General features: G+C 41.1%; 1 protein-coding gene across 4 annotated transcripts in view; it reads right to left on the bottom strand.

Annotated features, from left to right (window-relative positions):
- Positions 1 to 25853, bottom strand: part of Adamtsl1 (ADAMTS like 1) — a 383172-nt gene that overhangs the window by 54333 nt on the left and 302986 nt on the right. For all 4 annotated transcript variants that reach the window (XM_052176711.1, XM_052176713.1, XM_052176712.1 and 1 more), the window contains 2 exons: positions 20667 to 20794; positions 243 to 371 (listed from right to left, as the gene is read on the bottom strand). In XM_052176711.1, coding sequence (XP_052032671.1) covers positions 243 to 371; positions 20667 to 20794 — 257 coding nt within the window. The remainder of the gene's footprint in view (positions 1 to 242; positions 372 to 20666; positions 20795 to 25853) is intronic.

Genomic DNA, 25853 nt, shown 5'->3' with positions numbered 1-25853 from the left:
AAATGTACACAACGATGATTTGTCTAAAATGAATAATTAAAACCCTAATGTCTCCTTTAGTCCACCAGGCTTAGGCAGAATTAACCTGTCCGCTTTAACTTTCCAGTGCACCCCCACTTTCTGAATGAGGTATGTGTTTCAGTCTTTGAGAGAACGTGTATCTAATTTACATTTGTATCCCCCAGTCTCTCCCAAAGCTCCATCGATATTGGAACAGATGAATACATGAACAGGTTTCTCACCTGCCACTTGGCAGTTAATTGTCACATTCACTCCTCGGATGGTTCTGACGGTGCCACCGATGTCCACTGTGACTGTAGGCTTCGCGGTGTTGAGCACAGTCATTCGGGATGTTTTCACTAGTGGCTTTCCTGGAGATGAGAAAGAAAGTGATCTCTCATCAACTGGGGGTAGACTGCGGTGCTGAGATACCAGGAGATCAAGACGAGACACATGTTTTGCTCAGGTATACCCCACCATGTTTTGCCTTGGGGGAAAAACTATAACCTGTTACCTGTCTCTCACATGCCTACCGTAGACTTCACAAGAAAAGAACAAGGTTGAAGAGCTTGAAGATAATAACATGGTTCTCAATGAGGATGACATACATGATATAATCATTAAATATAAAACACAATCCAGAAAGGCTTAATTTTTACTTTGGGACAGTTCTAGATTCATGTACAGTTGTAAGAAGTAACCCAGGGCAGTCTAACCAGTTTTCCCAGAATACAGTCATGTTATGAAACTACAGCACAATTTCATGGTATCAGTGTGGACACCCACGTGGTTAAGCCACAGACCATCTGCCCCTACAAGCATTCCTCATAACCTTGGGCCTCCAAAATGCTTCGGCTACCATTAGCATGCTTTTCATTTTTTTGTTTCAGCATCTGAAGTATGTTGTGCTGATGGAACTCAACCTCCCCTCTCTAACTCAATGGTTGGGAAACTTTGATGTTTGGCTCCCTGCCAGCTCTCAGAATTCTTTAGAGATTCTTCCGGCTTTTATATCATTTTATGGTTGCATTTTTAAAAATAGCGTGGTCCTTTTTATTGCAGAGTAGTATTCTATGACATGGGAAAAACCACCGTTTGCTTAGCTGTTCAACTGCTTTAGGATATCTGGGTTATTTCCAGATTCTGATGAAGCTGTCATAAACACTCTGGTATAGGTAGCTGTGGGGACATTTGTCTTCATTTCTTTGGCACAAATGTGGAGGAATGCAGTTTAACTGTCATGTGGCAACTCCCCCTCCTTTCTTTCCCACTACTTTTTTATTTCTTTCACTGGATAGTTACACTGTGACATCTTATTGTGGTTCAAGTTGCCTCTCCCTAATGGTTGATGCTGTCAAATCTCTCTCACCTGCATATTTACCACATGCACATTTCTTTTTTTGATGAAATGTCTATTCATGATATTTGAGCATTTGGAAATTATTAGCCAGAAGTTTAGCAAGTAGTAGTAGTATTAAAACAGAAAAAAAATACAGCTGCAGAATTGACTTTCTTTTCAATGCTTGAGCTATCTGCTGTATAACACCATATGTTCAACTGGTAATCAGATCTAGCAAAGGACTTGTCCCCCAAGCATCTGTGTTGAAACAGGCTTGGTCTTTATATTTAGTCCCCCCTTTTTTTAACCAGGAGAAGTGGGAACAGAGGTCTTTTGAACTTATTCTTTCTTTTCCTCTTTTACAACCGAGGGCAAAGATTTCTTTATGAAGTAAGGATTATCATTACCACGTTCCTGTGCATATTTGAAAGGTGACTCTGAGTAAAGGCATTCTTTCCTGTCTTCCTGTGACATTTTTGTTGTATTATAGGAAGAGGCAGGATGTGGGGACGCCATCACATACAGTGACATTGCACAACCACAGCCAGCTCCCTCTCCCTGGTTGGTATATACATTCCTTTTGGATGCCTCACATCTTTCCTGGGGCTTGGGGTGTGCACTGAGGCATGGTGTAGGCCCACTGGTCCTCCACAGTAGCTTCCTCACCCACACACATTTTTCTCTTATTTCTATGGATAAAGGCTTTGCCTAGATTTGTTTTTCTTCTCCTGTTATATATATGCTCTTCCCTCCTCTTGGTCCAGGTTAATATAACTGTCACCTTCAAGAATCCTTGTCAACTGAAAATAAAGGAACTGGTCTGAAGATTTACCATTTCTTGGAGTCTCATAGGTGGCATCTATTTCTACTTGTGGCCTCATTAAATGTCCAATTATACTGTCACACAGTCATCACCCACAGTAATATACCCCATCTCCCTGGAGGCCAACTGTCTGCACATCCATTTCCCCTCTTTCTAAAGCATTGGTTCTCAACCTTCCTAAGGTTGTGACCCTTTAATGCAGTTCCTCATGTTGTGATGACCCCAACCATAACATTACTTTTGTTGCTACTTTATAACTGTAATTTTGCTATTATTGCAAATCATAATGTAAATATTTTTGGAGATAGAGGCTTGCCAAAGGGGTCACAACCCAGAGGCTGAGGACCACTATTCTGTAGGTGTGGTTGCTTTTTGTGGTGATCACTTCCAAAAGTTCCTCAGCCCTGCTTCTTTATAGGCAGAATTCTAAAAGCATTCATACATTTATCAGATACTTAGCACATGCCTTCTTCAGGTAAATCTTGGTGGAAGTGGGAAAATGGAGACTTAAAAAGGCATAATCTGGGCTCCAGGGAGCTTAGCATCAAGTAGACAAACAGTGACTATAACATAAGCGGACTGGGAAAGTTCCCTTCAAAGAGTTTGGATAAAGGCAGAGAGAAGTGCAGAAAGCTGATTTGATGTAAACATTATTTACCATCATGGAAAGACTCTCAGAGAAGCAGGTGTCTCAGGGACACTCTGGGTCCAGGCATCACTTCTCTGAAGGGGACACGATCCCACAGCTGAGATGAAATGACTTCTGCTGCAGCTGGGATGCACTCGGCTGCAGAAGCAATAGGCAGGCAGCAGCTGGAAGCTGCAGGACCAGCCGCCATATTTTATCTGACGATTTTGTAACTGGATTATTTTATCATTGACCCTCCTCCTGTTTAAACATTAAAATCTCACAATGCATATCACAAAGCTATATCCCGACTCTCACGATGGGCTTATCAGTAGGATTTCTGGCAGCAAGTACTGCCAGGCACCAGGGCCTCCAGACTTTCTGGATTTGCAGCAAAGCTACCAACGGGGGCTGGGCTTATGGGATGAGGATGGCTGAGCTCCTTCAATGCCCCATCACCATATTTCTAGTGACAGGCTACCATGGCTTCAAACAATTAAATAGCACAAATCTGCACCACAGCTGCCATCTTCACATGGGCCTGGATGTTCTTGCAGAGCTGACTCACCAACTTATACTGCGGTGAGGAGATGGGTCATCTCCAGGGCACAATCAAGTACTTTGGTGGGGCAGTTTTCCCACTTCCAGACACATCTATGGCTATCTTCTTTCCAGACACATCTATGGCTATCTTCTTTCCAGACACATCTATGGCTATCTTCTTTCAAAACCTGCAGCCACTACCTATTTTGCTCTAGAATCTTACGAGGTCTTTATAGTCTAGATATAGTCCTTTGTCAGACTATAGTCTATAGATGCTTGTCCAGTCTGTAACTTTCCTTTTAGCCTTATCAGGGCCTTTCACAGACCTAATGTTTTAGTTTGATAACATCCAATCTATCATTTTTATGGATTATGCTTTTTATATAAAGTCCAGGAACTACTTACATAGATCTAATTCTAAAGATAACTTCCTATGTTTTTCCTAAAGTTTTATGGTTTAAGCTTTACGTTCAGCTTAGTTAATTTTTATTTTTATGGATTATTTCATTGTTCTCAAGCTTTAATTTTTATATCAGGAAGCCACATTTTTGAAATTTGGGGTTCATGATTGGTGATTTTAAAATACATTAATATCACTTTTTTTTTAAAAAAAATCAAGCTATTGGCATTCCATTTAAGATTTAAAACAAATGTACTGAGTGAAAATAGCTATTTAAAAATTTCTGGCCGAAAGTGTGGATACTTTGATCCTTCTTAGAAGGGGGATCAAAACACCCATGGCTCTCAGCCAACCAATAGACTGAGCATAGTGTCCCCAGTGGAGCAGCTAGAGAAAGGAACTAGGAGCTGAAGAGGTTTACATAGGAGAAACAATAATAGGTACCAACCAGTACCCTCAGAGCTCCCAGGGACTAAACTACCAACCAAAGAGTACACATGAAGGGACCCATGACTCCAGCTACATATATAGCAGAGGATGGTCTTTTCAGACATTAATGAGGGAGAGGCCATTGGTCCTGTGAAGACTTGATGCCCCAGTGTAGGGGAATATCAGGAAAGTTGGGGAAGGAGTTGCTAAGCAGGAGGAGGGAGGATGGGATTTCGGAGGGGTAACGAGGAGGAAAGGGGATAACATTTGAAATGTAAATAAAGTAAATATCTAATAAAAAATGAAAAAAATTCTGGTCAGTGTCACCTATCCATAATTAATTTTTGTATAAGGTATGGTGCTCAGATAAGGTCCCTTGTTTATAGCTTATGGCTACCTAGCTGCGCTGAAACCCTTCCAGGCTATCTTTTCCATCTTGGATGGCTTCCTCTTCATTGTCAAGATGAGTTGAGCATGTTTGTGAAGATCTGCTTCTGGGATTTCTGTTCTGCATTTCATCTTCCTCCTGCCAATAGTGTACAGCCTCAGTTACTGTAACTACATAATCATGGCCTGGCAAGCTGATGCTTTCTGCTTTATTCTGCTCGGCTGCTCACTCCACTGTATCTTTTAACACTCATTTCAAACACTCTTATGGAGTCCTGATAAGATTTTGATAGGAATTATATCAATCATACATCTCAACTATGGAAAAACCAACCTCTGGGTTGTATTGTGCACTCCAGTCCATGGAAGACCTTATGCCCACTTATCTTTCCCAGTGTTTTGGAGATTCCATGATGCAAATCTTGATGCATTCTGCTGGATTTTTACCTAGTTATTTCTTTTCAGGAATGGCTAATACTGTGCTTCAAATTTCATTGTTTACTTCTGCTATATGGAAATACAGTTACATGTTGGTCCTAGGCTCTTTAGGACTTTTTATCTAGACAATCAGTCCTTCTGGAGAAAAGAACAAGCTTTTCCTTTTCCTTGTCATTCTGTGTGGAAGCCCTGGGAGAACATGTGAAGGACGGATGAAGTCCTGCCTGAATGTTTTAACATGACCATGGCTACATCAGGGATGTCAATGCCTCACACCCATGGGGAAATGGCAAAGCTTTCCCCTGGGGAAAGGCTCAGAGGAATGTCAAAGCCTTCCTCTGGTCTCAGTTAATGTTGGTATTCTATGGAAAAACTAATAACCACAGCTTCCTCCTCTCAGGTAACAGCAACCCGAGACTACTCCCCTACAGAGATCTCCTAAGGAGATGAGCTAACCTCTCCTTGAGCTATACACATAATTAAACTCTGTGGAGTTCTGTATCACTTTGCACAGTTGGGGATGCTCCACCACAGTGGGCACAGCCCACTCGATCCTGGATTTTCTGTACGTGTGTGTGTGTGTGTGTGTGTGTGTGTGTGTGTTCTTTTTTTATTCCTTCCCAGCAGCAGTCAGGTCAAATGCCAGTCTCACCTGATAGAGCAACTCCACATGCATCTTATCTCCTTTCTTACATGATTATTCTTACATTATTATTATATAATAATATATTAATAGTAGTAGTATATTATTATTATATACTTCTAGCAATATACTTTGTAAGGATAGCGAAAGCAAGTTTTTAAGTGATGAGTGATTTTAAAAGTAGTCCAGGAGGGTGCGGAGAAAGAGGAACACTCCTTCACTGCTGGTGGGGTTGCAAATTGGTACAACCACTCTGGAAATCAGTCTGGCGGTTCCTCCGAAAACTGGGCACCTCACTTCCAGAAGATCCTGCTATACCACTCCTGGGCATATACCCAGAGGATTCCCCACCATGTAATAAGGATACATGCTCTACTATGTTCATAGCAGCCCTATTTATAATTGCCAGATGCTGGAAAGAACCCAGGTATCCCTCAACAGAAGAGTGGATGCAAAAAATGTGGTATATCTACACAATGGAGTACTATTCAGCCATTAGAAACAATGAATTCATGAAATTCTTAGGCAAATGGATGGAGCTAGAGAACATCATACTAAATGAGGTAACCCAGACTCAAAAGGTGAATCATGGTATGCACTCACTAATAAGTGGTTATTAACCTAGAAAACTGGAATACCCAAAACATAATCCACACATCAAATGAGATACAAGAAGAAAGCAGGAGTGGTCCCTGGTTCTGGAAAGACTCAGTGAAACAGTATTTGGCAAAACCAGAACGGGGAACTGGGAAGGGGTGGGAGGGAGGACAGGGGAAGAGAAGGGGGCTTACGGGACTTTCGGGGAGTGGGGGGGGCTAGAAAAGGGGAAATCATTTGAAATGTAAATAAATTATATCGAATAATAAAAAAAAGAAAAATAAATAAAATTAGATCATTTTCCTTGATAAAAAAAAAAAAAGTAGTCCAGGTATTTTGTATTCTGTTGCATGACATCTATAACCTATGTAAGTCTTCTGTTTAAGCATTTCAGCCATTTCCCTGGTATCATATAGATATAGAAGCAGAGAAGGGTAAAAGTCCAGCTTCCTGGTTCAACCTCTCATGTATCCTATGTATGTTAGAGGACTCATTGCTGGGCAGGGTGGGCTTTCTGAATCTCCATTGTTCTTCAACTCATCACAATGGAAATAGCCTTCCTAACAGCTGCTAGGAGGTATTAAAGGTCTAATTCTCAAGTAGGTGTGCAAATAAAAATTCTATGGGGTGAAGGTGGAAGTCTAGGCTCCCCAAAAGTTCTCATTGGCTCCCAGTAGGGATGAAATGCCTCATTTTATATGACATCACCCCCATAGGTATGTTGAGATAGGTACCCCCTTTTATGTTGTCCATAAGGGAAGGTGAATCTAGGCTCCTTAACCAGTCTGTGCTACTATGTTGTATGGATCACAGTGTTTCTGTGATATTTGTTCAAAGTTCAGCAATAGTTTTGGGACATCTGTCTTGCTATGCATATACGTATGTATGTATGTATGTATGTATGTATGTATGTATATCACATGCTCATTGGTATTTCCTGGTAGCTCCCTTCTTCAGCTCCAAGTTTAGAGTTTATGAGGCAAAGAGGAAGCCCAATAAAGTCACAATTGTGTGAGCTGAGCAGTCCCTCAGTTTCCAAGGTCTCTAGTCAGTCAGATTTCTTCTTTCCACTTTTCAAGCTTGTATGTGCACACACTATGGTTAGGGTTTTTAACTGCACTGAGCTGGAGGCATAAGGAACAGAACAACCACATCTCCTACGCTTTCTTTCCGGAAGTGGAAATTCTTTGTATGCTATGCTTTAACAGGCTTTTTATCATCTGGGGAAAAAATACAGCACTGTACGCACATGACCATAAAATACAATGCAAAGATTCATTTATTAAGTACCATGGGGAAATAAGGGTCCGTATGAGGTCATTTCATATACCTAAAGCTTAATCTTTAGTAAGTCAAATGGATTTGATTTTGTTTTAACCATTTAAAGGCAGGACATTCCAGATTGCCATTCACTCTTCTTGTCCTTCATTAGCTGAAGAAAATCTTTTGAGTCTGACACCTACTTTTCATAATTTGCATATTCTTTCTCATGCCTCATGCACGGATGGCCACTCAGCTTCGTATTTGAAGCTGGCCTCTTTATTGTCCTCTTCTATCTGACCTGCCCTCTAGGTGGGAGTGAATAAGCTCTTTGGAACTGTGTTTAGGTGTAGAAACTTGGTGCAGGTGAGGATGGGTGTAGACTTTCCATGTTTTTTACAACTGCGAAGGGCTGTTCCCACCTACCTTCTATTTAAGATCATGTGTGACCTGGTGAAGAGGAATTATGAAGTATTAGTATGATATGCTGACATGGAAATGCAGGCAAATATGGAATAACACTGATATTAATAAATATCAACTCTAATTTCAAATCTAGCCCAACCCTAATAGACATCTCTGTGGCTATAACTAAATTCTATCCTTATCCTATACAGCCTCCAGGGCTGGGGTGAACTTTTTGCCTCCACTATGACCTTACTCACTGCAGTCTCTTCCTAAGACAGAGTCTTTCTTTCTGAAACATCAACCAGATCATATAGTTTGCCATGTTACATTTCTGACACTCTTTCAGTATAATCCAAACAAAATGTATAGCTTCTTTTCACAACTGTTTTCTACATGGTTATGACCAAATGTCTGCCTCTGCTGCCTCATGGAGACTAAAATGCCCACAAGCCACTCTGTTCTAGCTTATTGGACTTACATTCCTCTACTCAGCACACCTGGCCTGTCTGGTCTCTGACCCTGATGTCTACAGACATCTACATGGATATATTCTTCTCATCCTTTACGTCTCTTTGCAAATATCTCAGAGAGGCCATTTCCAGCTACCCTATCTAAAGCATGTACCCCATTATCCCCTTGCAAGTCATTATAAGTCTCACTTATTTTGATTTCTGTTTTTTATAAGACTATCAGAAATTATGTTCCCTATACCTTCTCTCTCAGCCATGCCTCATCATGTAATCTCCCTGCTATCTAGTGCTGGCACACAGTACTATTTTGGTCCTCAAAAATATGTCTTAAGTATTTAAAAAAAAGCTTTGAGAGGCAGACAGGTAAAACTATCTTTTGAACAGCCAGGGTTCTGTCAAAGACCATCGGGCTGGTGCGTCATAATGCTGAGCTGGACACCAGATCTTGGACCTATAGTCCAGCCTTTGTTAGGGAGGGTCCCTGCATCCTGGCTTGCAGACTGGCTGCTGCAGAATCCCCAGGGCACTTGTTAAAGACATAATCTGTCCTTCACCAATACAAGAGCTGCCTCACTGTGTTGTAAAAACCACTGTGCCAATGGGGAAATGAGGCCAGGGACCAGAGCAGACCCACAATTACCAAGTTATTTTTCCTATAGGAATTTTAATAATAAAGGTGCTTTTTACAGCTGCAAGTGTATAGCTATAAAATTCAAATGTCACTGAATTAAATCCAGCCCTTAATTAATTATACTGAGGTTGTGCTGAAAAGTAATGGCCTTGTCCACTATCAGTAGAGGTGCTGTTGTTAGCAGACTGCTACGCCTATGCTCCCATCACCTTCAGGAACAACCTTTAATGCAGAGTGTAAGGTCACCCAAGCATTTATAATCAATAGACGTTTATAAGGAACATTTTTTCTTTATTAATTGACTCTCTCAAAAGTTACAAAAAATGTCTACATGTGCATTTTGAAATTTCCAATGCTTTGGTTTTTCTTTTTAAACATCACAGGGTCTTGATATGTAGTTCTACAAGTGGCCTGAAACTTGTAAACCAGGCTCGCCTCAAACTTATAGTCTTACTGGCTCTGCCTCTAGGAATGCTAGGATTACAAGCTTGTACCACTACACCTGCCTCTATATGTACTCTTGAGTCTCATTCTTTACTTATTTAATCTGAATCTGACAATGCCGCTGGGCAGCCCAAGGTGAAGCTAACAGCGTCTGTGAGGCTTACCTCAGAGTGGGTGGGGTCATGTGATGTCTTTGAGCAGAGATGCTCAGCAAACCAGGAAGCCTGGCTCCTGGACAGCGAGTCTCTCTGGAGGTAGGCAGGGACAGATGAACAACCTCAGAGGCGAATGCTCAAAAGCACTGTACTGTGCATGGTGGGCTCTACTTTCTTTCCGCACACATGACTCTAGGTACAAATCGAAATCAACTAGGGAAAAGTCAGGAATGAACACATTCAAAAACTCTCTGGCCCAATGTGAACATGATTGACAGCAGTCGGAGGAAATTTGAAAGCATGGTAGTTAAAGACTCTATTGCTGTGGTGTTGAAACATTATGACCAAAATCAACTTGGGGAGGAAAGGGTTGAGTTCATGTTACAGTGCTCAGTTTGAACTCCACCTCTCCTCATGGCTTACTCCTCCTTCCCTCCTATATACCTCAGTGCTAACTGTCCTGAGAGTGGCACCACCCACAGTGGGCTATGCCCTCCCACATTAATGAACAAGAAAGTGCCCCACAGGTTTACCCACAAGCCAATTTGGTGGGGGCATTTTCTTAGTTGAGGTTCCTTGTTCTCAAATGACTCTAGCTAGTATTAAGTTAACAAAAAACAGAACAAAACAAAAACCCCACAACTAACCAGAAAGGGTTGTAACTTGAGTGACACCAAGAACAGACAGCATTGTCGAGTACTCTCAGAGCTGTGTTGCAGCCTCTACCAGTAGAGCCATTATTAGACACACCATGATGCCTTCCACTTTAGGAGTTAGGGCAGGGAATAGCTTCCCCTTTATCCTGGACCCACAGCTAGGTCCCTCTTCAATCTTTCCACAGTTAAGCACAGACACAGGATAGAATCCTAGCAGGTGAACAGGTAAAGAAGTATGCCGCCACTTCTGAGCTCAAGTTTGTAAATCTTTGTTTTAGACATTTACAAAAAAGAAGAAACTATTATATTGAATACACCATGTAATTTGTATGTTTATCAAAGCAGTTAGCAAGTGCTAATCAGTATTCACTAACACACTGAATGAATGAAGGAAGGAAGGAAGGAGTGGAGTCTTATTTCCATTCTTCAGCATTAGTCACAGGTTTTGATGGAAAGTGATTTCCTCCATCCTTAGACATCAAAAAGGAGGTTAGCAAAATAGGTGAGTTTAGGCTCTCAATGTTCAGCTAGAAACAATCTACTCCAGGGAGTAAGCGTGTACACCTGTCAGTCTTAAGAATAGAAACCTGTCACTGTTGATTGTGGCTAAGGAGCAATGATGGATATAAGAATTCCAGGAAGCAGGCTTGGGAATCACCCAAGGGACACAAAGGATAAAGTTGCTTAGAAATTTTGGACTCAAATTTAGTGATTGGCAGAATTTTGCAAGGATATTGGTCAGATTAGGATTTTGGGGTCATATTAATAAGGACTGAAGAGTAAATATTGAATGATAATTAGTGGTACCCACAGTGGCATAGGCATGAGGAAGGACAGGTTATGAGCTGAGCGAGCATCTGGGCGCTATCATTATATAGTCACACAAACTTTGTTCAGTTATAGAATTGCTGTATACCTCTATGTCCTATGTAGGTAGTTGCTGAAAGTGTTAGGTGAGAAACAGGCCTTAGAACAAGAATGCCTTTGTACCTTGTGAGGTTTCTGTCAGGGCTAAAGTTAACCTGTAAGCACCACGTGCCCAAGGACAGATACTTCCTGGAATGCTCAGGACTGTTGTTCATGTAAGATAACAAGTCACATGTTGTTCTCACTTCAGTAAACAAGGTTGGTTGCTCCAACTGCACAGGATGTGCTTGATCACACAAAGGCAGGATGCATTGCTTACACCTGATTGGATGAAGGCAGGAAGAGCTGTAGACTTTAGCCTTTATCAGTACCTGATTAACCTAATTCAGAGCCATTCTCGGGGAATTCTGAGTATGGACTTGACCAGGGTCTGACTTCCTTCTCAGTACTTAATAAAGCTTGCTTTGATTGGATGATTGTGGATTTGGCCTTTCTCCTCAGTGTTTTCAGGTTTAACAGTTTCAACACTGGTAACCGCCATTAGCGGAATCTCTGGCACAACACAATGAAGATGCCCTGTGAGGAGCGGTGCTGGAAACTTTTGGTACAATACACACAGGGGAACGAAAGCTTAACAGGATGAGGATTAAGGGGGAGAAGCAGGCAAAGGAGGTGGAGGAGGGGAATGAGGAGGAAGAAGGAACATCCTTAGTAGTAGTATAAGAGAAGGGACAAATCTGCTACTAAAGAAATGACACTGCTTCTATTTTGAAGAATTATGAGTTTTAATATATTAGAAAAAAATACTTTAAATATGATGGATTGTCCCTAAACTTTAGCCAGTTGAGAGGTGATCCAAAAAGCTCAAGTCATCTGCAGATCTCTTGCTGGAGATACAACCAAAGCCCCCATCTCCAGAGAAGATTCTAAACCACCTAGGCTGGGCAGACTCTTATGTCTATGAGCCTATCCAAGAAGGCACAGTGAGATCCATAGCAGATCTAAATATCATCTCAAGGGAAGGCGAAGGTGCTGGTGCCTATGAACTAAACCATGAGTCTCCTACACAAGTATAAAGCCATGAAATACTGTGGCTCTCAGACAGTGTGATATCTAAAATTAAGCAAATTATATTCAGTCCAAATGTACTTAATAGACCATGCCTCATATGAGTATATCAAAGCATTGTCTCAAGAAACACCAGACTCTGCTTACCCCACAATTGTCACAGGTCTCTTACAAGTGTCATTGGAGTGATACTTAAAAAAGACAAACCAAAAACACTTGGAAGGGGAATTTTCAGTTAAATTATTTCAGGCTACTAGCTTAGGTTTAAAGGACCAAGATTGACTGAAACCTATGAAAACCTTTATGAATATCAATAACATCCTACATTGATATTTGTTGTCATGGGTACTGTCTATTAACATCTATTTGCTGTTTCTTTCTGACCAGAAATATTCAAGGATATATATATAATATGATATATATATATATATATATATATATATATATATATATATATATACATACATATATATTATATTCTTGTATATTCCATTCAGGATTATTACCTTGACTCCTTCCCTGTCTTCAAAGTCAATAGTGATGCCTAGGGCCCTTCTCATGTGTCACCTTCACATTCTTTTGTCCTTTCTTCTCTAAGTGTTCATGTTAAACTGGGTCCACCCAGATAATTTCATAAATATTGAAATTATGTATTCTATTCCATAATAGCTGTATTATATTCAGTTAATGTGTAATATTATATATATATATATATATATTATATTCTTAGCAACTTAACATGAATTGCTCTGTCACAGATAACATGCAGGATATTTTCTTTCTCAGGCTGATTTTCCTTCCATAAAGCTTCCACAGTTTTGATTCTGAAACAAGCCCTTTGCTGTCCTTCTGTGTGTGAAGGTCTCCTTTAACTTGTCCTTTCTTCCCTTGTCCTTGAGCTCCAGTTAAGATGACATTTAGTATGTTCTAGAGATAGTTTCATTTTATTTGTTATGTTTTAAGACTTTACTGTAAAAGCTTCTCACTGCTTCCTTCTGTTCCACAAAGGAAAAACTGAGTCAATTTTCCTTGTTAGATCTGCAGGTAAGGGGACCTCAGAGCTGGTGATAGTCAGTGGGCGTTGGTGTCCTTTTTTTCTCCTGTAAGGGAGCTACAGAACTCTTGGGTATAAAAGAGCTAAGAGTACATCTATTTAAGGATCCTCTGTTTACAATTAAGCAACAGGTTTATAGTTCTGAATCTGCTTCTAAATTTGGTAATGAGGCAAATGTATTCCCAAATGTCTTCCATTATTACAGCCACCTCCTGTCTTTAGCAAGATTAAAAGGCAAATCTTGCTGTTTTATCCAAACTACTGTGTGACTTCTATTGCTATTATTTGCTAAATAAGCTGAGATTCTATTTTACAAACATTGTCCTTAGGAAATAAGGTGTACATATGAATAGAAATATAAAAAACAGACTACTTAACCAGGGGCTAGAATCAGAACACAAATCTGTTTAGTCCAGGAAGAATTTTTAAAATTTGAAATTGGTTTAACTAAAAATAGAAACATTTAAAAAGTGTGATGTTTAAAAATATTTTAGATTTGGCATTTTTGGAAAAATCAGGTCTAGCAACATTAACTTCTTGCACTTTATTCTTTGGCAGCAATCTGGTGGAAATGAGCTGTCTCCTCCAACATTGTACAGCAGGCAAAATAATGACCTTGCATGTCTTAATCCCTGGAACCCACGATGTGGCAGAAGGGGATTAAGGTTGCTAACTTGCTGAACTTCAAACAGAGAGATGATCCTAGGTCATCTAGGTGGGTCCAGTTTAATCCCATATACACTTAGAAAGAGAAGAAGGGACAGAAGAATGTGTAGGTGACACATGAGAAGGGCCAAAGACATCACAGATGGCTTTGAAGACAGGGAAGGAGTCAAGGGACAAAGACTACAGTGGCTTCTAGAATGGTGTTTAGCTTATAATCAGCAAGAAAATGGGGTCCATACTCTTGCACCATACGAAACAAAATTCTTCCATCAATTTGAATGAGAAAGAAAGGAATCCTTAGAGAAGAAGAGAGCCTATGGCCCCTGATCCTGGAAAGGCTCAGTGTAGCAGTGTAGGGCAATACCAGGACAGGGAAGTGGGAAGGGGTGGATTGGGGAACAGGGGGAGGGAAGAGGGCTTATGGGACTTTCAGGGAGGGGGGATCCAGGAAAGGGGAAATAATTTGAAATGTAAATAAAGAATATATCGAATAAATAAAAAGCAACCATCAGTCTTTCTACCTATAGGACTGTATGATCTATGAGAGTATTTAATGTGGTTCAGGCCCTGAAATACATGTTAACTTGTAACCGTAGCAGTAGGAATGAATATGCACACACACACACACACACACACACACACACACACACACACACCACACTATATATACATATATACACACACACATACACACACACATATGTATACACACACACATGCACACACTCTCTCTCTATATCTCTATCTCTCTCTATATCTCTATCTATCTAGATATATTATATATGGAGCCAAAATTACAATTGCAACAAAGAAAACATGAGGGGCAAAATGATGCTTGGCTGGGTGAAGAGGAGAAGGTGGGAAGATGTGAGAAGTTGCTACCGGTATCTTTTACACTAATGAAAACAATAAAAGATACTTAACATTACTAGTCATGAGGACTGTTGTAATAAAAGTGAGAGACAGTAACAAGCAGAGAGGGCGTGGAGAAACTAGGGTTCTTTACACTGCTAATGGAGATGTGAGATGATTCATCTGTTTAGAACAAAGTTGACCGATCCATTAAAAGGTAAATGTAAATGCTCTACATAAGGGAACATTTACACTTTTAGAAATGAGTCAGCCAAGAGAAGAAACTTATAGCTGCCATATGTGAATTTGCACAGGAATCTTTACAGCATCATTATTTATTATAGCCCAAAGTGGAAATGACACACATATCTACTCTACCACCTGAGGAAATGAAGAATGAAAGGTGGCCGATTCATATAGTGGACTATTACCCTGCTCTGAGTAATAACAGTCCTTAAAGAGGAATCATTTAGCCATAAGGGGATGTGGCATAGCCACAAGGGGTAATGGTGGTGGTGGTGGAGGTGGTGGTGATGATGGAGGTGTTGTTGTTGGTGGTGGTAGTGATATAGTGGTGGTGGTGGAGGTTGTAGTGGTGGAGGTGGAGGTGGTGGTGGTGGTGGTGGTGGTGGTGGTGGTGGTGGTGGAGGAGGTAGTATTATGGCGGTGGTGCTGGTAGAGGTGGCGTGGTGGAGGTAGTGAAGGTGGCAATGGTGGTGGTGGAAGTGGTAGTGGTGGTGGTGGAGGTGGTGGTGGCTGCGGCAGTGGTGGTGGTGGTATAAAGTATCATCATTATTTTGCCCAATGATAAAGATTAGTAGCAAAGGACAAAGTACTGTATGATTCCATTTACGTAATCATACATAAACCTGTTCAGGACAGACAGCTTTGTAGAGGTGAAATGCTTTGTAGTTTTCCTGGGAGGTTAGTGAATGATGGCTAAGGGGTATGAAGTTGATTTTGGGAAGAATGAGGATGTGCTCTAAAGGTCAATGTGATGACAGATGCAGAACTCTGAATATACCATATGCCATTGACTTCTGTGAAATTGTCTGCTATATATGGACAATACCTTGATGAAACTTTTTAAAATGCAAGAAACTCTCATTTTTGGAAATAATTACAAAAAGATACAGACTTGTTGAGTAAATATCTGAACTGTGCACTCATGGTGGAAGGATTCTACAAAACATAAATCATATCTCAAGGAATCTGAAAAAAAATTAGTAGTCATTTGGGGTCCCATTGTGGCTACTGGTTAACCTGAACAAGTATGAGAAAGAATCGGAATTTCTTTACCCTTGAAATTCTGTTTACTCAGTGTGTTTCGGTAGAAATCCTGCAGGGTCCTGAGCATCAGAAGACATGAGTGTGGCTTACAGTCCTTTTCTGAACATGTCCCGGCTGCCTCAGTTCTATTACTAATCTCCTTAGGTATTTCTTTTTGCCTATGCCAGAGTGTCATGGTTCTTGGGTTCCTGCCACTATCTTTTCTAATTAATCAACTGAACTTGACACATCAGGAGAACAGGCAGATAAGAGTTCTGTCATTTCCTTTGCCTGTTGCATACAGCGTTCTAGACAAAGGAAGCATCATGGATGTGGATCTAGGCAGTTGCAACCTCTCCTAAAAAACCCCCATCTGTCCAACTACTTATCTTCTGTACCCCATAGGATAGATGAGGAAGTTTTTCTTTTTCCATAGGGTTGGGGTAAGCCTTCCTGCAATACTTTCTGGTCCCTGATTTGTTTCACCAGGCCTTCTTGGGAGCTAAGTAAATTAGCTCTACTCTCATCTTTAGCTTTAAGCTTTATAGAAGTGCAGATTTTTGGTGACTCTTTATGCTTCTGTACTTAAGAAGTTAAGGCATTGGTCATTTACCATTCTAGACAGTAATAAGGTCCTTAGGGGCAGGCTGACTCAGTCATTGGTTAGCACCAAATGACTCAGGCTACCAATGGGACACAGTCAAACTTGTCTAGCTTTCTTTGTGATCTGGGCCCTGGAGAAAAGTTTCTTTTATCAGACTTTGCTACTGGTGATAAGGCCCTCTTCAGGTCTAACTCGATGGAGAAAATTCTCTGCTAGTTTCAACATTTCAGGACCCCTAATTTGTAATGACTCAACATTACACAAATACTTTTCTTTTTATTGTAGCAACTAAGTCATGATGAGGAGGGGTAGAGAAAGAATTTCAAAACAACTACCATTTTAGTTTCATTTTCTTAGAAGGGGCTCTCTGATCTCTTTATTAGACATAAAATGTGTCAGCTACTCAACTCACAAAAAGGCGGAAAAACTTGCCAGGAAAGGAGAAGCATTTTCTAGCTCCCGGTGCAAACCTGAGATGAGCTCATCTGAGCTCTCTTCTTTCCATGACAGATACACCCACCCCTTAGCTCTCATCTTCTCATTTTCCACTGATGATGCCAAACTGGCCTTATAGTATCTTTTTTTGTGATCTTATAAAATCAGTGACAACCAGAATCACTTCCGTTTTGGGTATGACTTCAGCAGCGGTCCACACCTGGAGAGGCTCTCATCTGTATTGGTAAGTGGGGCTAAGCGAGCCAGACGGAAGCAATTTACCAGGAAACTACTGCTTTGCTTCAAGACACTGCCAGCGCTATCCTAGTTGGGAAGGCTTCCTAGCAATGTGACTCAAAGCAGAACTCACTGGCCAAGATGGTGTTCCAATCTCTTGCTGCTATCTGTACAAATCAACAACTTCTCTTTCCCTAGCACGGATATACCTGTACATTAAGTACGTGGTATTCAAAATGAGACTTGGGCCTCTCCCTGTGTTCTCATCGCAAGCTACCTCCCTTGCTGGAAACAATTCTTATCAGAAGCCACCTCAGTCTAGATGCTTAAACAGTTCACAGTTGTCTAAGTCAGCTTCTCGAGCTGCCTGAGAGAACCAACTGAGAAAAATGGTCTTCACAAGGTAAGCACTGTGTCTCTGAAAAAGGGTTTCTCCATGCTCTAGAGTTGATTCTGGTTCACATTACAAATAATGTCAGTGAGCACTTAAGGCATGCTGGGCATGATGTTCTAAGCATTTTACACTAATGAGTTAATTTAATCATCACAGACTATTTCTGGGAGGTATTAATGATTCTCATGGTTGGACTGATGAAGAAATGAAGTCAGCAAATTAAGAGACAGCATAAGTTCTTTCTTAGGAAGGGATCAAGTCTGATGCAAACCTGTGCTCTGAGGTTCTCTGGAGCTACACGAGGGGCACCCACAGGACCAAAGCATAGACTTTTCTTATGAAAGTATCAGGGCACTTATCACGAGCCTCAGTTTTCTTTCCATTTGACTTACATTTAAATGGAAGTCCAGAAAAACAAAACAAAACAAAACAAAACAAAAAACCAAGAACACTGCAGTTTCTCCAAGTGGATAAGCAGCACCAGAATTTACAAGAATCTGGCCACAAGTGCACTAAGTTAGTTTTGAAGACTCAGGTTAGAGTGGACACAAAGCTGGGACAGACAGCATGGACACAAAGCTGGGTTGATGTTTTCCAGTCTGGGAGCTGTTCTCAGGGGCTTTCACTTTAGAAGAGCTAGAGAAGGAAAGCTAACATTTACTGAGTGTGAATGGTGTTACCAGCACTGCTCTAAGCTTTTTTGTTCACACACACACACACACACACACACACACACACACACACACACACACCCCACACAGGGAGAAGATAAATTACAACATTTATCCCTTCCCTTTCCTTCCTCTAAACCCTCCCATATAATCCTCTCCCCTCTCCTCTCTCTTTCAAATTTATAGGCTGTTATTGTTATTGCATCTATCTATCTATCTATCTATCTATCTATCTATCTATCTATCTACATATATATTCCTAAATATAACTTACTTGGTACATATAATGTTACTTGTATGTATGTGTTCAAGCCTGAGTATTTGGCTCTGGACTGGTATACTTTTCTCTGGGGAAGATGACCTCTTCTATTCCCAGCATTCATCAGTTATACACCTACAGGCTTATTTAATCTCATGCCACCCTGTGGGTAATATTAATTTCACTGATACCCAAGACTCTGGGGTTGTACACCTTTCCCACAAGATCATGTAGCTAATAACAAGTATAACTGGTAACCAAATGTAGAAGTGTTCAATATGCATTCCCACCTCTAATCTCAGGTTATGTCTAGCTCATATAACATATTGTGAAGCAGTATCTTTGTTTTGAGATGGGGTTTCACTAAGGAACCTCTGCTGGATAAGTAGTTCAGGCTGGCCCAGAACTCATATCTTCCTGCCTCAGCTTAATAGTGCGATGAAAGGTGTGAGCTACTATGCACGACTTGAGCAGGATCCTAGCTATTTCTCTATTTTAGGTAGGCAGTACTACTGCATTCCCTAATCTGTCAGCACTTAGAAACCCCAACCTTGAGTTTTATAACTGAATGTTTCCCAGCATTGGTGGAGGTGTAGCTGGCAAACATGATCTTTAGGCACACCAACATTTTCCACCTTGCTTTTAGAGGAGCTATTTGAAAGGTCTGACAGAAGACTTGAACAATCCAGCAGCTTAAGGATGGGCGTGTTGTTCCTAGATCCTGGGCAAGGTGTCTATGGTCATACTTTATCACTCAGCCCCTTTCTTGGTGCCTCTTTAGACCCTCTGTTTCTCTTCTCTGTCTTTGAAACTTTTGGCAGCTTCCAACAGCTTGCCTTCAAAGAGTTGAAGATGAGCCTGATGTGATGAGCCTGGTGTTATAATAGCTTAATCCCAGGTTTCTATCCATTGAATTAAATTCCAGCAAATGAGGGTATTTAGTCTGTGGCAGAGCTGAACTGTATCTAGCTCAATATAAACAAGAGAGTTAATTCCCCCATTGACTAGCAATTGGAAGTATGTCAACAGTGCCCATGTAGGTGTGGGTTGGAGAGTAGACAGAAGAAGAGATTTTAGAAGACTGTTGCTGAACATCTGGATTCTGTATAGAGAGAAGAGTGAAGATTGGAACTGGAATGCAATTAGGGAAAAGCAAACGCTTTACACACACACACACACACACACACACACACACACACACACACACAGGAATGCACACTAACCCCAGCAGAGTCTATAGTCTACCTCAGGGCACCTTAGCCTGCCTTATTCATTATCAACTTTCATCTTCCTTGCAAAGCTACTAAAGGTCCCTTTCCAGATGAGCCTTAGGTCATAGGATCAGAAACACTGTTGCAAAAACAGATATGAAAGGGAGTAGCATGTGTGACTGGAGTACAGTGTGACAACATAATCCCCGCACGGACGGATGAGGTCAGTGTGGGTGAAGCTGGCTGTCCTAGCATCTACTGAATCATCTGATGGGAGCAGCAATTGAAAAGAATAAATACAAACACATGCAGCACCCCCCCCCCACACACACACAAAGGCTGTCAGCCCAGGTCTAAGTAAAAGGATCCTGTCTCGATAGGATCAGTGGGGTGTGGAGGTCAAGGGGAGCTGAGCTTTAGGGGACCTCAGTCCCTTCTTGTTTCTCACATCAGCTATGCATAGGTGTGACTTCTGGTTGCCTGGCCACTAAGAAACAAGGTCTTGGCTCAGTCAGTATCTAAGTTCTCTTATGGTTTCAAAGGCAAGGGTTTGTCCCAGGCTAAGAAGTTTTATGAAAGTACACTGTTTCGATACCACAACCATGGAAGGATTATCCTCTGAGTTTCATCAATCTCAGGCACAATGTGCAGAAAGTTTTGTTGAACCTGTATAGATACGGGGAAAGCATTGGCAGGAGTACACTTGACTAAAACTCCAGTTTGGGGATTGGGTCACATTTATCTATGCATCCCAGGTGTGAGTGACATATTATAGGCATTTAGTTAAAAGGAGTTCTGGATTGAAGTGGTCAGGGGTTTTTAGGTTACCTGCTAATGTGACAGCAATGGAGACAGAGTCATATCCCAAGGCATTTGTGGCATTGCAAGTATAGAAACCCACATCAGCTTCCACTGGTGCCAAGATCTGTAAGGAATCATCTGGCTGGAGAAGAATCCTGGAGCAACAGAAAAGAAATGTAGACCTGGTCAAGTCAGCTGACTCCTTTTGTAACTCAGTATGGGGAAGATGTGTAGGGATGTATTGAGAACTATGTTCTAGCAACCCAGAAAGACAAGATAGTGTAGTCAGGAAACCCAGGCTCTCTCATTGATTTGATAGGCATGTTGGTGATCTCAGATTGGGGTTTTGATTATTTTTAAAAGTGTGATGACTACCTGCTCTAATGCTAATAATTGGAACAGACAACAGTTGTTATATGGAATACGCATAACACATAGCATGAGAAAGGATGCTAAAACAAATGCCCCCACAGATTTGGGAAAAGGTTTATTAAGGAAAATGAAAAGTTACAAGGGAGGAGTGGATTCTAGTTAGATGGTAGGAAGATCACAGAGCTTTAAGATATAAAAGAAGGTACCTGTTTGGCATTACAGTAGATGAGAAGAAGCTATGAAACAATTATTGACAAGATTATTGTTGTCTGAAAGAAATTATATATGTTTAAATTCTAGACATTAGAATAAACATGTATTGTTTTTATTAACCTGGAAACATGGGTGCAGACCACAGGTCATATTGCTTTCTTCTACCGCAGTATTGTTGATGGTTTTCTAAGAGAAGATGCCCAGTATATTGAAGTAAAACTTGCCCTTCAAGGTCACGAAGAGACAACTCTAGAATAGCCACGTAATACTTTTGATATTTTTGTCTATCTAAAAAGATTACAAGAGTTAATTGCTGTCTATCCACTGACTTTCTCTTTCTAGATTTATACCATTTCTAAGAACTGCATTCTCTGTAGGAAGAACAATGTTGCCTGGCCGGACCACCCAGTGTTCCAGGGACTAGACCCCAACCAAGGAGTATACAGTGAGGGACCCATGGCTCCAGATACATAATGAGCAGAGGATGGCCTTGTCTGTCATCATGGTTGGGGAGGCCCTCGGTCCTGTGGAGGTTTGATGCCCCAGCATAGGGGGGATGCTGGAGTGGTGGGGTGGAGTGGTGGGTGGGTGGGGGAGCACCTTCATAGAGGAAAAGGGGAGAGGAGGATGGCATATGTGGGATCGGGGGTTTGTGGAGGCGTAACCAGGAAGTGGGAGATCATTTGAGATATAAATGAGTGGAATGATTAATAATAATAAAAGAACTGCATTCTCTATCATGGCAGATTAGCAATTAATGGTGGTGCCTTCAAGCTGATTGTTCAATGACTCACCCAGGCTGACAAAACCTAGAAAGTGTATGTAGAGGCAGGTATCTAGAAGAGTTAGAGAGACAAGGTAGGAACTAAGATATCCAGGGCCTGGGGTAGGAAGGTCTTAGGTGGAACACCATTTATGCCATACAAAAGTATGACATTTGTGACATTTCTAGACCAGTACTTTCCACCTTGGTGGTCCTTTCTAATTTCATAGTGTCAAGGAACTACCCACTGGTGTTAACATTCATCCCTGGGGATCAAGCAGGCACCAATGGGTCACCTGTTCAAGAAGGAGGAGGACTATTGAGAAGTGGCAGTTAACTGAATGCCAGGAATTGGGTCTCCTGCCTCAGCAATGTCCCCCAACCGGATAACCACTCTGTTTTCTTTATTGTGTCTTTTGCAGGGTTCCTCTAGGCTCAATGGCTTTGCAGTTCAGCACCACCGCTAGGGACTTGACAAGTCTGGTAAAGAATGAGTCTCTTTAGCTCAGTTGTTAGCCATGGACATATTATTGTGTTGCTATTTTTTTTTTTTTTACCTCTGTCAGAGGGAAGGCAGGAGTAGGACTGTATCCCTCAATCTAGCTATGTATGGGCAGTTCTGTTCTTAAAAAAATGGAGAAGAAAACAGAATATATCAGCCTAAGGGAGGATTTGTAGTTGTTTAGTATTACCTTAGTATTATTAGTATCTATTCTAGAGCATCCGGTGGTCCTGGGGATGCTTCTGCAGCACTGAGTGGAGCCGCAGCTGCATGGGGATGACATAGAGCAACAGGAGACTGTGAGCTGACACACCCACTCATTCATGCACACGGTCATTAATCTTTGGATATTTTTCTCTAAGTCAGTTACATGCCAGTTTACTTCAAAGAAGCTAATAAGAGAAAGATAGCTATGTAAGTTATTATCTTTGATACTAGCATCCCTGTATCCTAAAGGAACCTTACCGGATGCAGCATAAGGCAACGGCATTGCTAAGTCTCTTCAAGTGTTCAAGCTGTTTTAGATTTAAAAATTGGAAAAAAAAGTAGTAAAATGGACCATGGTTTAAATCTTAGTGATGTCTCAGGAATACGCACACACTTCCACACAATTGCTTTATAAGAATAGCAAAAGCAGACGGCATCAATTTAAATAGAACATAGTAGATCATATTCAATTTCACCACACCGAGAAGGTAGGGGTCAAAGTTCACTCAATCCTCAAATCCATTAGCCTGCTTGCCTCTTTACAACCTGCATCATTTCTCCATTTCTTACAGAAAGGAGTCCTTAATACTTGAAGCTGGAGACTGGAAGATTGTGCTTTTGAACCTTATGCTGCTCTTGCTAGGATGTAAGTGTCAGTCATTGGCAAACTGACTTTCTACCTTTACAGTCTATCAGCTACTAAAATGTAGATTTAGTATGTTTCCTACTAAGCAGAGAGACTGCTACTTTAATGCATAATGCAGAGAACTTCCAAGCCACTGTTTGGTATTTCTATTCCCAGTATCTCTTCTTAGTAATTAGTAATGCTTGACCCTTGTGATGGTGTGTGTGTGTGAGAATAGAAGGGTCACATGACACTGGGTCACATCTCCATATTCAGGTTACTTTTCCATAGAACTATTATGTTTGTCTGATCTTATACAAAGGACATGACCTCTATGGAATTAGCTCAGGGAAAGCTAATTCCACATCCTCTCTCCTTTTCCAAATTCTCTACGACCCTGAACCAATCCAGTTCTATCCTGTTAGGGTTTCACAGGAATTCTTCCTTTATGTGATTTCCCATTTGTTCTACAAAGATCTTTTCAAACTATACTGTTTCATTTTTTTTTTAAGCTACACTATAAATTATTTGCTCAAGGGTGAGGAGTCTCTTATCATTTCTTCTTTAATGTTCAGCAGAGTGTTGTCATGTTGAGTCAGTTCTTGTTTAAGCCACCTTCAAAGCAACTGGGCTGAAGGTGATCAAGAGCACACAGAACCATGCATGGTGGAAAGCAGACTAGAACCCAGATTCCAGAACTCTCTGGACTGAATTCCAAGTCAATGTTCTCATGAATTCATTCTGTGGCCTTGGAGGAGTCATTTCTTTCAACTTCTCAATGAGAGGCCCCTATATAAATGAGAATTGCAGCACCTACCTAGGTGTACCTCGTGGATTCCTGCATTTGGAGCACAGAGCAAAGACTGGGAACATGATACACTACGGATGTGAAGTGACTAGTGACTGCTGCTCCCGTCACCATGACAGCATTCCTGGTCCTCCTTCATGCCCAGACCCACACATTACAGATGTTGCACAGCACTATTTTAATGATGCTTAGTGTCTTCTAGATAGCTCAGGTTTGCCTGGAACTTGCATTGCTCCTGCCTTTTCCTTCCCAGTGCTGGACGGCAGGCTTGTGCTATCATATTCAGCCTGGAGAGCACTTTTGAGATGAGTGAATGGAGCAGAGGCAAGGAGCTTTAAAGAAACAGCATAAACTCAGCACACAGAGGAGAGAGAAAGGGTCTGGCTGTGTAAGAGGTTGGGCTGTGGAGAAGAGAAGGGGACAATGGCCACAGAGCATGCTGGGTTGGCAACAAATGACTCAGATCTATCCTTGAGTCTGGAATGGTAGAATCAGGACAACTAGTTCTTCCATAACCATTTTAACACTGTTAACCACTAAACAATTTAAAGAAAAACAGCCAGAAACCTGTAATTTTAGAAAACTATAAAACAACCAGATCAAAAGAATGAGAATTGACAGGCAGTAAATTTAGGAGCAAATGGGCAAACTTAATAGCATGCACAAAAAACTTAAGAGTCCTGGGTAGAGTGGGGGTTGGGTCTTTTCCTTATCTCTAGGTGAATGTTGCTTTTTCTGCTCACAGGTTTTAGAGATTATGGTAAAATGTGCCAACATATTCTAGAGATTATGGTAAACATGCCACAAAGGGGAGGGGGGAATGAGAGCCAATGCTTATTACACAGGTGCACATAGTTTAAATCATTTAATTCACCATGTTACTGGCTTTGTATTATTTTCTACATTTTTGAGAAGAGGCACAAGCTTAGACATAAGAAATTGATTCAGGTATTGCATGCCGGGATCAGGAATGAGAAATGACTTTTGAAAAACCTTATTTTTTTTTATTTTTAAAACGACCAAATGCTATCATCTACTGAGGCCAACTAGGAAGGTATGTGGGCTGGCTACCTTCTTGGCAGATGATAATTTGTGCCAACGTTGGTAGTTAGAGAGATAGATGCTACAATGATTCAAGGCTGAGTTTTAGGAAGTTTGAAGCAGGAGGTGAAAAGATTACTGCAAGAAGACCTCCTTTGTGGGTGAGAATTCTTGTGAAACAAAAAATCAGAGTAGCTGTAGAGGCTTGCAGAAGAGCTTTTATTTTGTGAGGCTATTTTGCGGAACTGACTGAGGCTCATGAAGAGTTTCCTACCACTACTTGGCCAAGGCAACTTTTCAACCTTCAGTGTTTCACATGCATTTGCCAACTAGGAGTTATTTAATGCTGAAGCCTCCCAATTGTTCAGATGGAAGTACAGAAAATATTTTTGGAATGGGAAAGGCCACCTGACCACACATTCTTAACCCCGTCCTTATGCTTCCTGCCAAAGATTTTGGCTTCTTTCTCTTCAGAAATTCATAATGTCTTGAATTTGCTAATGTGGATAGTTTTATTTTCTGCTTGCTGGGTAATTCATTTCAAACTGTAAACTGTACATGAAATGTGCCTGACTGAATTTTCTGACTGGTGGGTAGGGGCTGAATCCAAACTCTAGCCAGCATATGCTTTCGTAAATAAAGTCTCATCAGAACCCTGCATACCACAGTGGGTGCTGCCTATA

The sequence above is a fragment of the Apodemus sylvaticus genome, chromosome 3 (assembly GCF_947179515.1).
Source record: "Apodemus sylvaticus chromosome 3, mApoSyl1.1, whole genome shotgun sequence".
NCBI classification, from domain to species: domain Eukaryota; kingdom Metazoa; phylum Chordata; class Mammalia; order Rodentia; family Muridae; genus Apodemus; species Apodemus sylvaticus.
The sequence above is the reverse complement of the archived record's forward strand: the minus strand, read 5'-3'. Positions and strand labels throughout refer to the sequence as shown.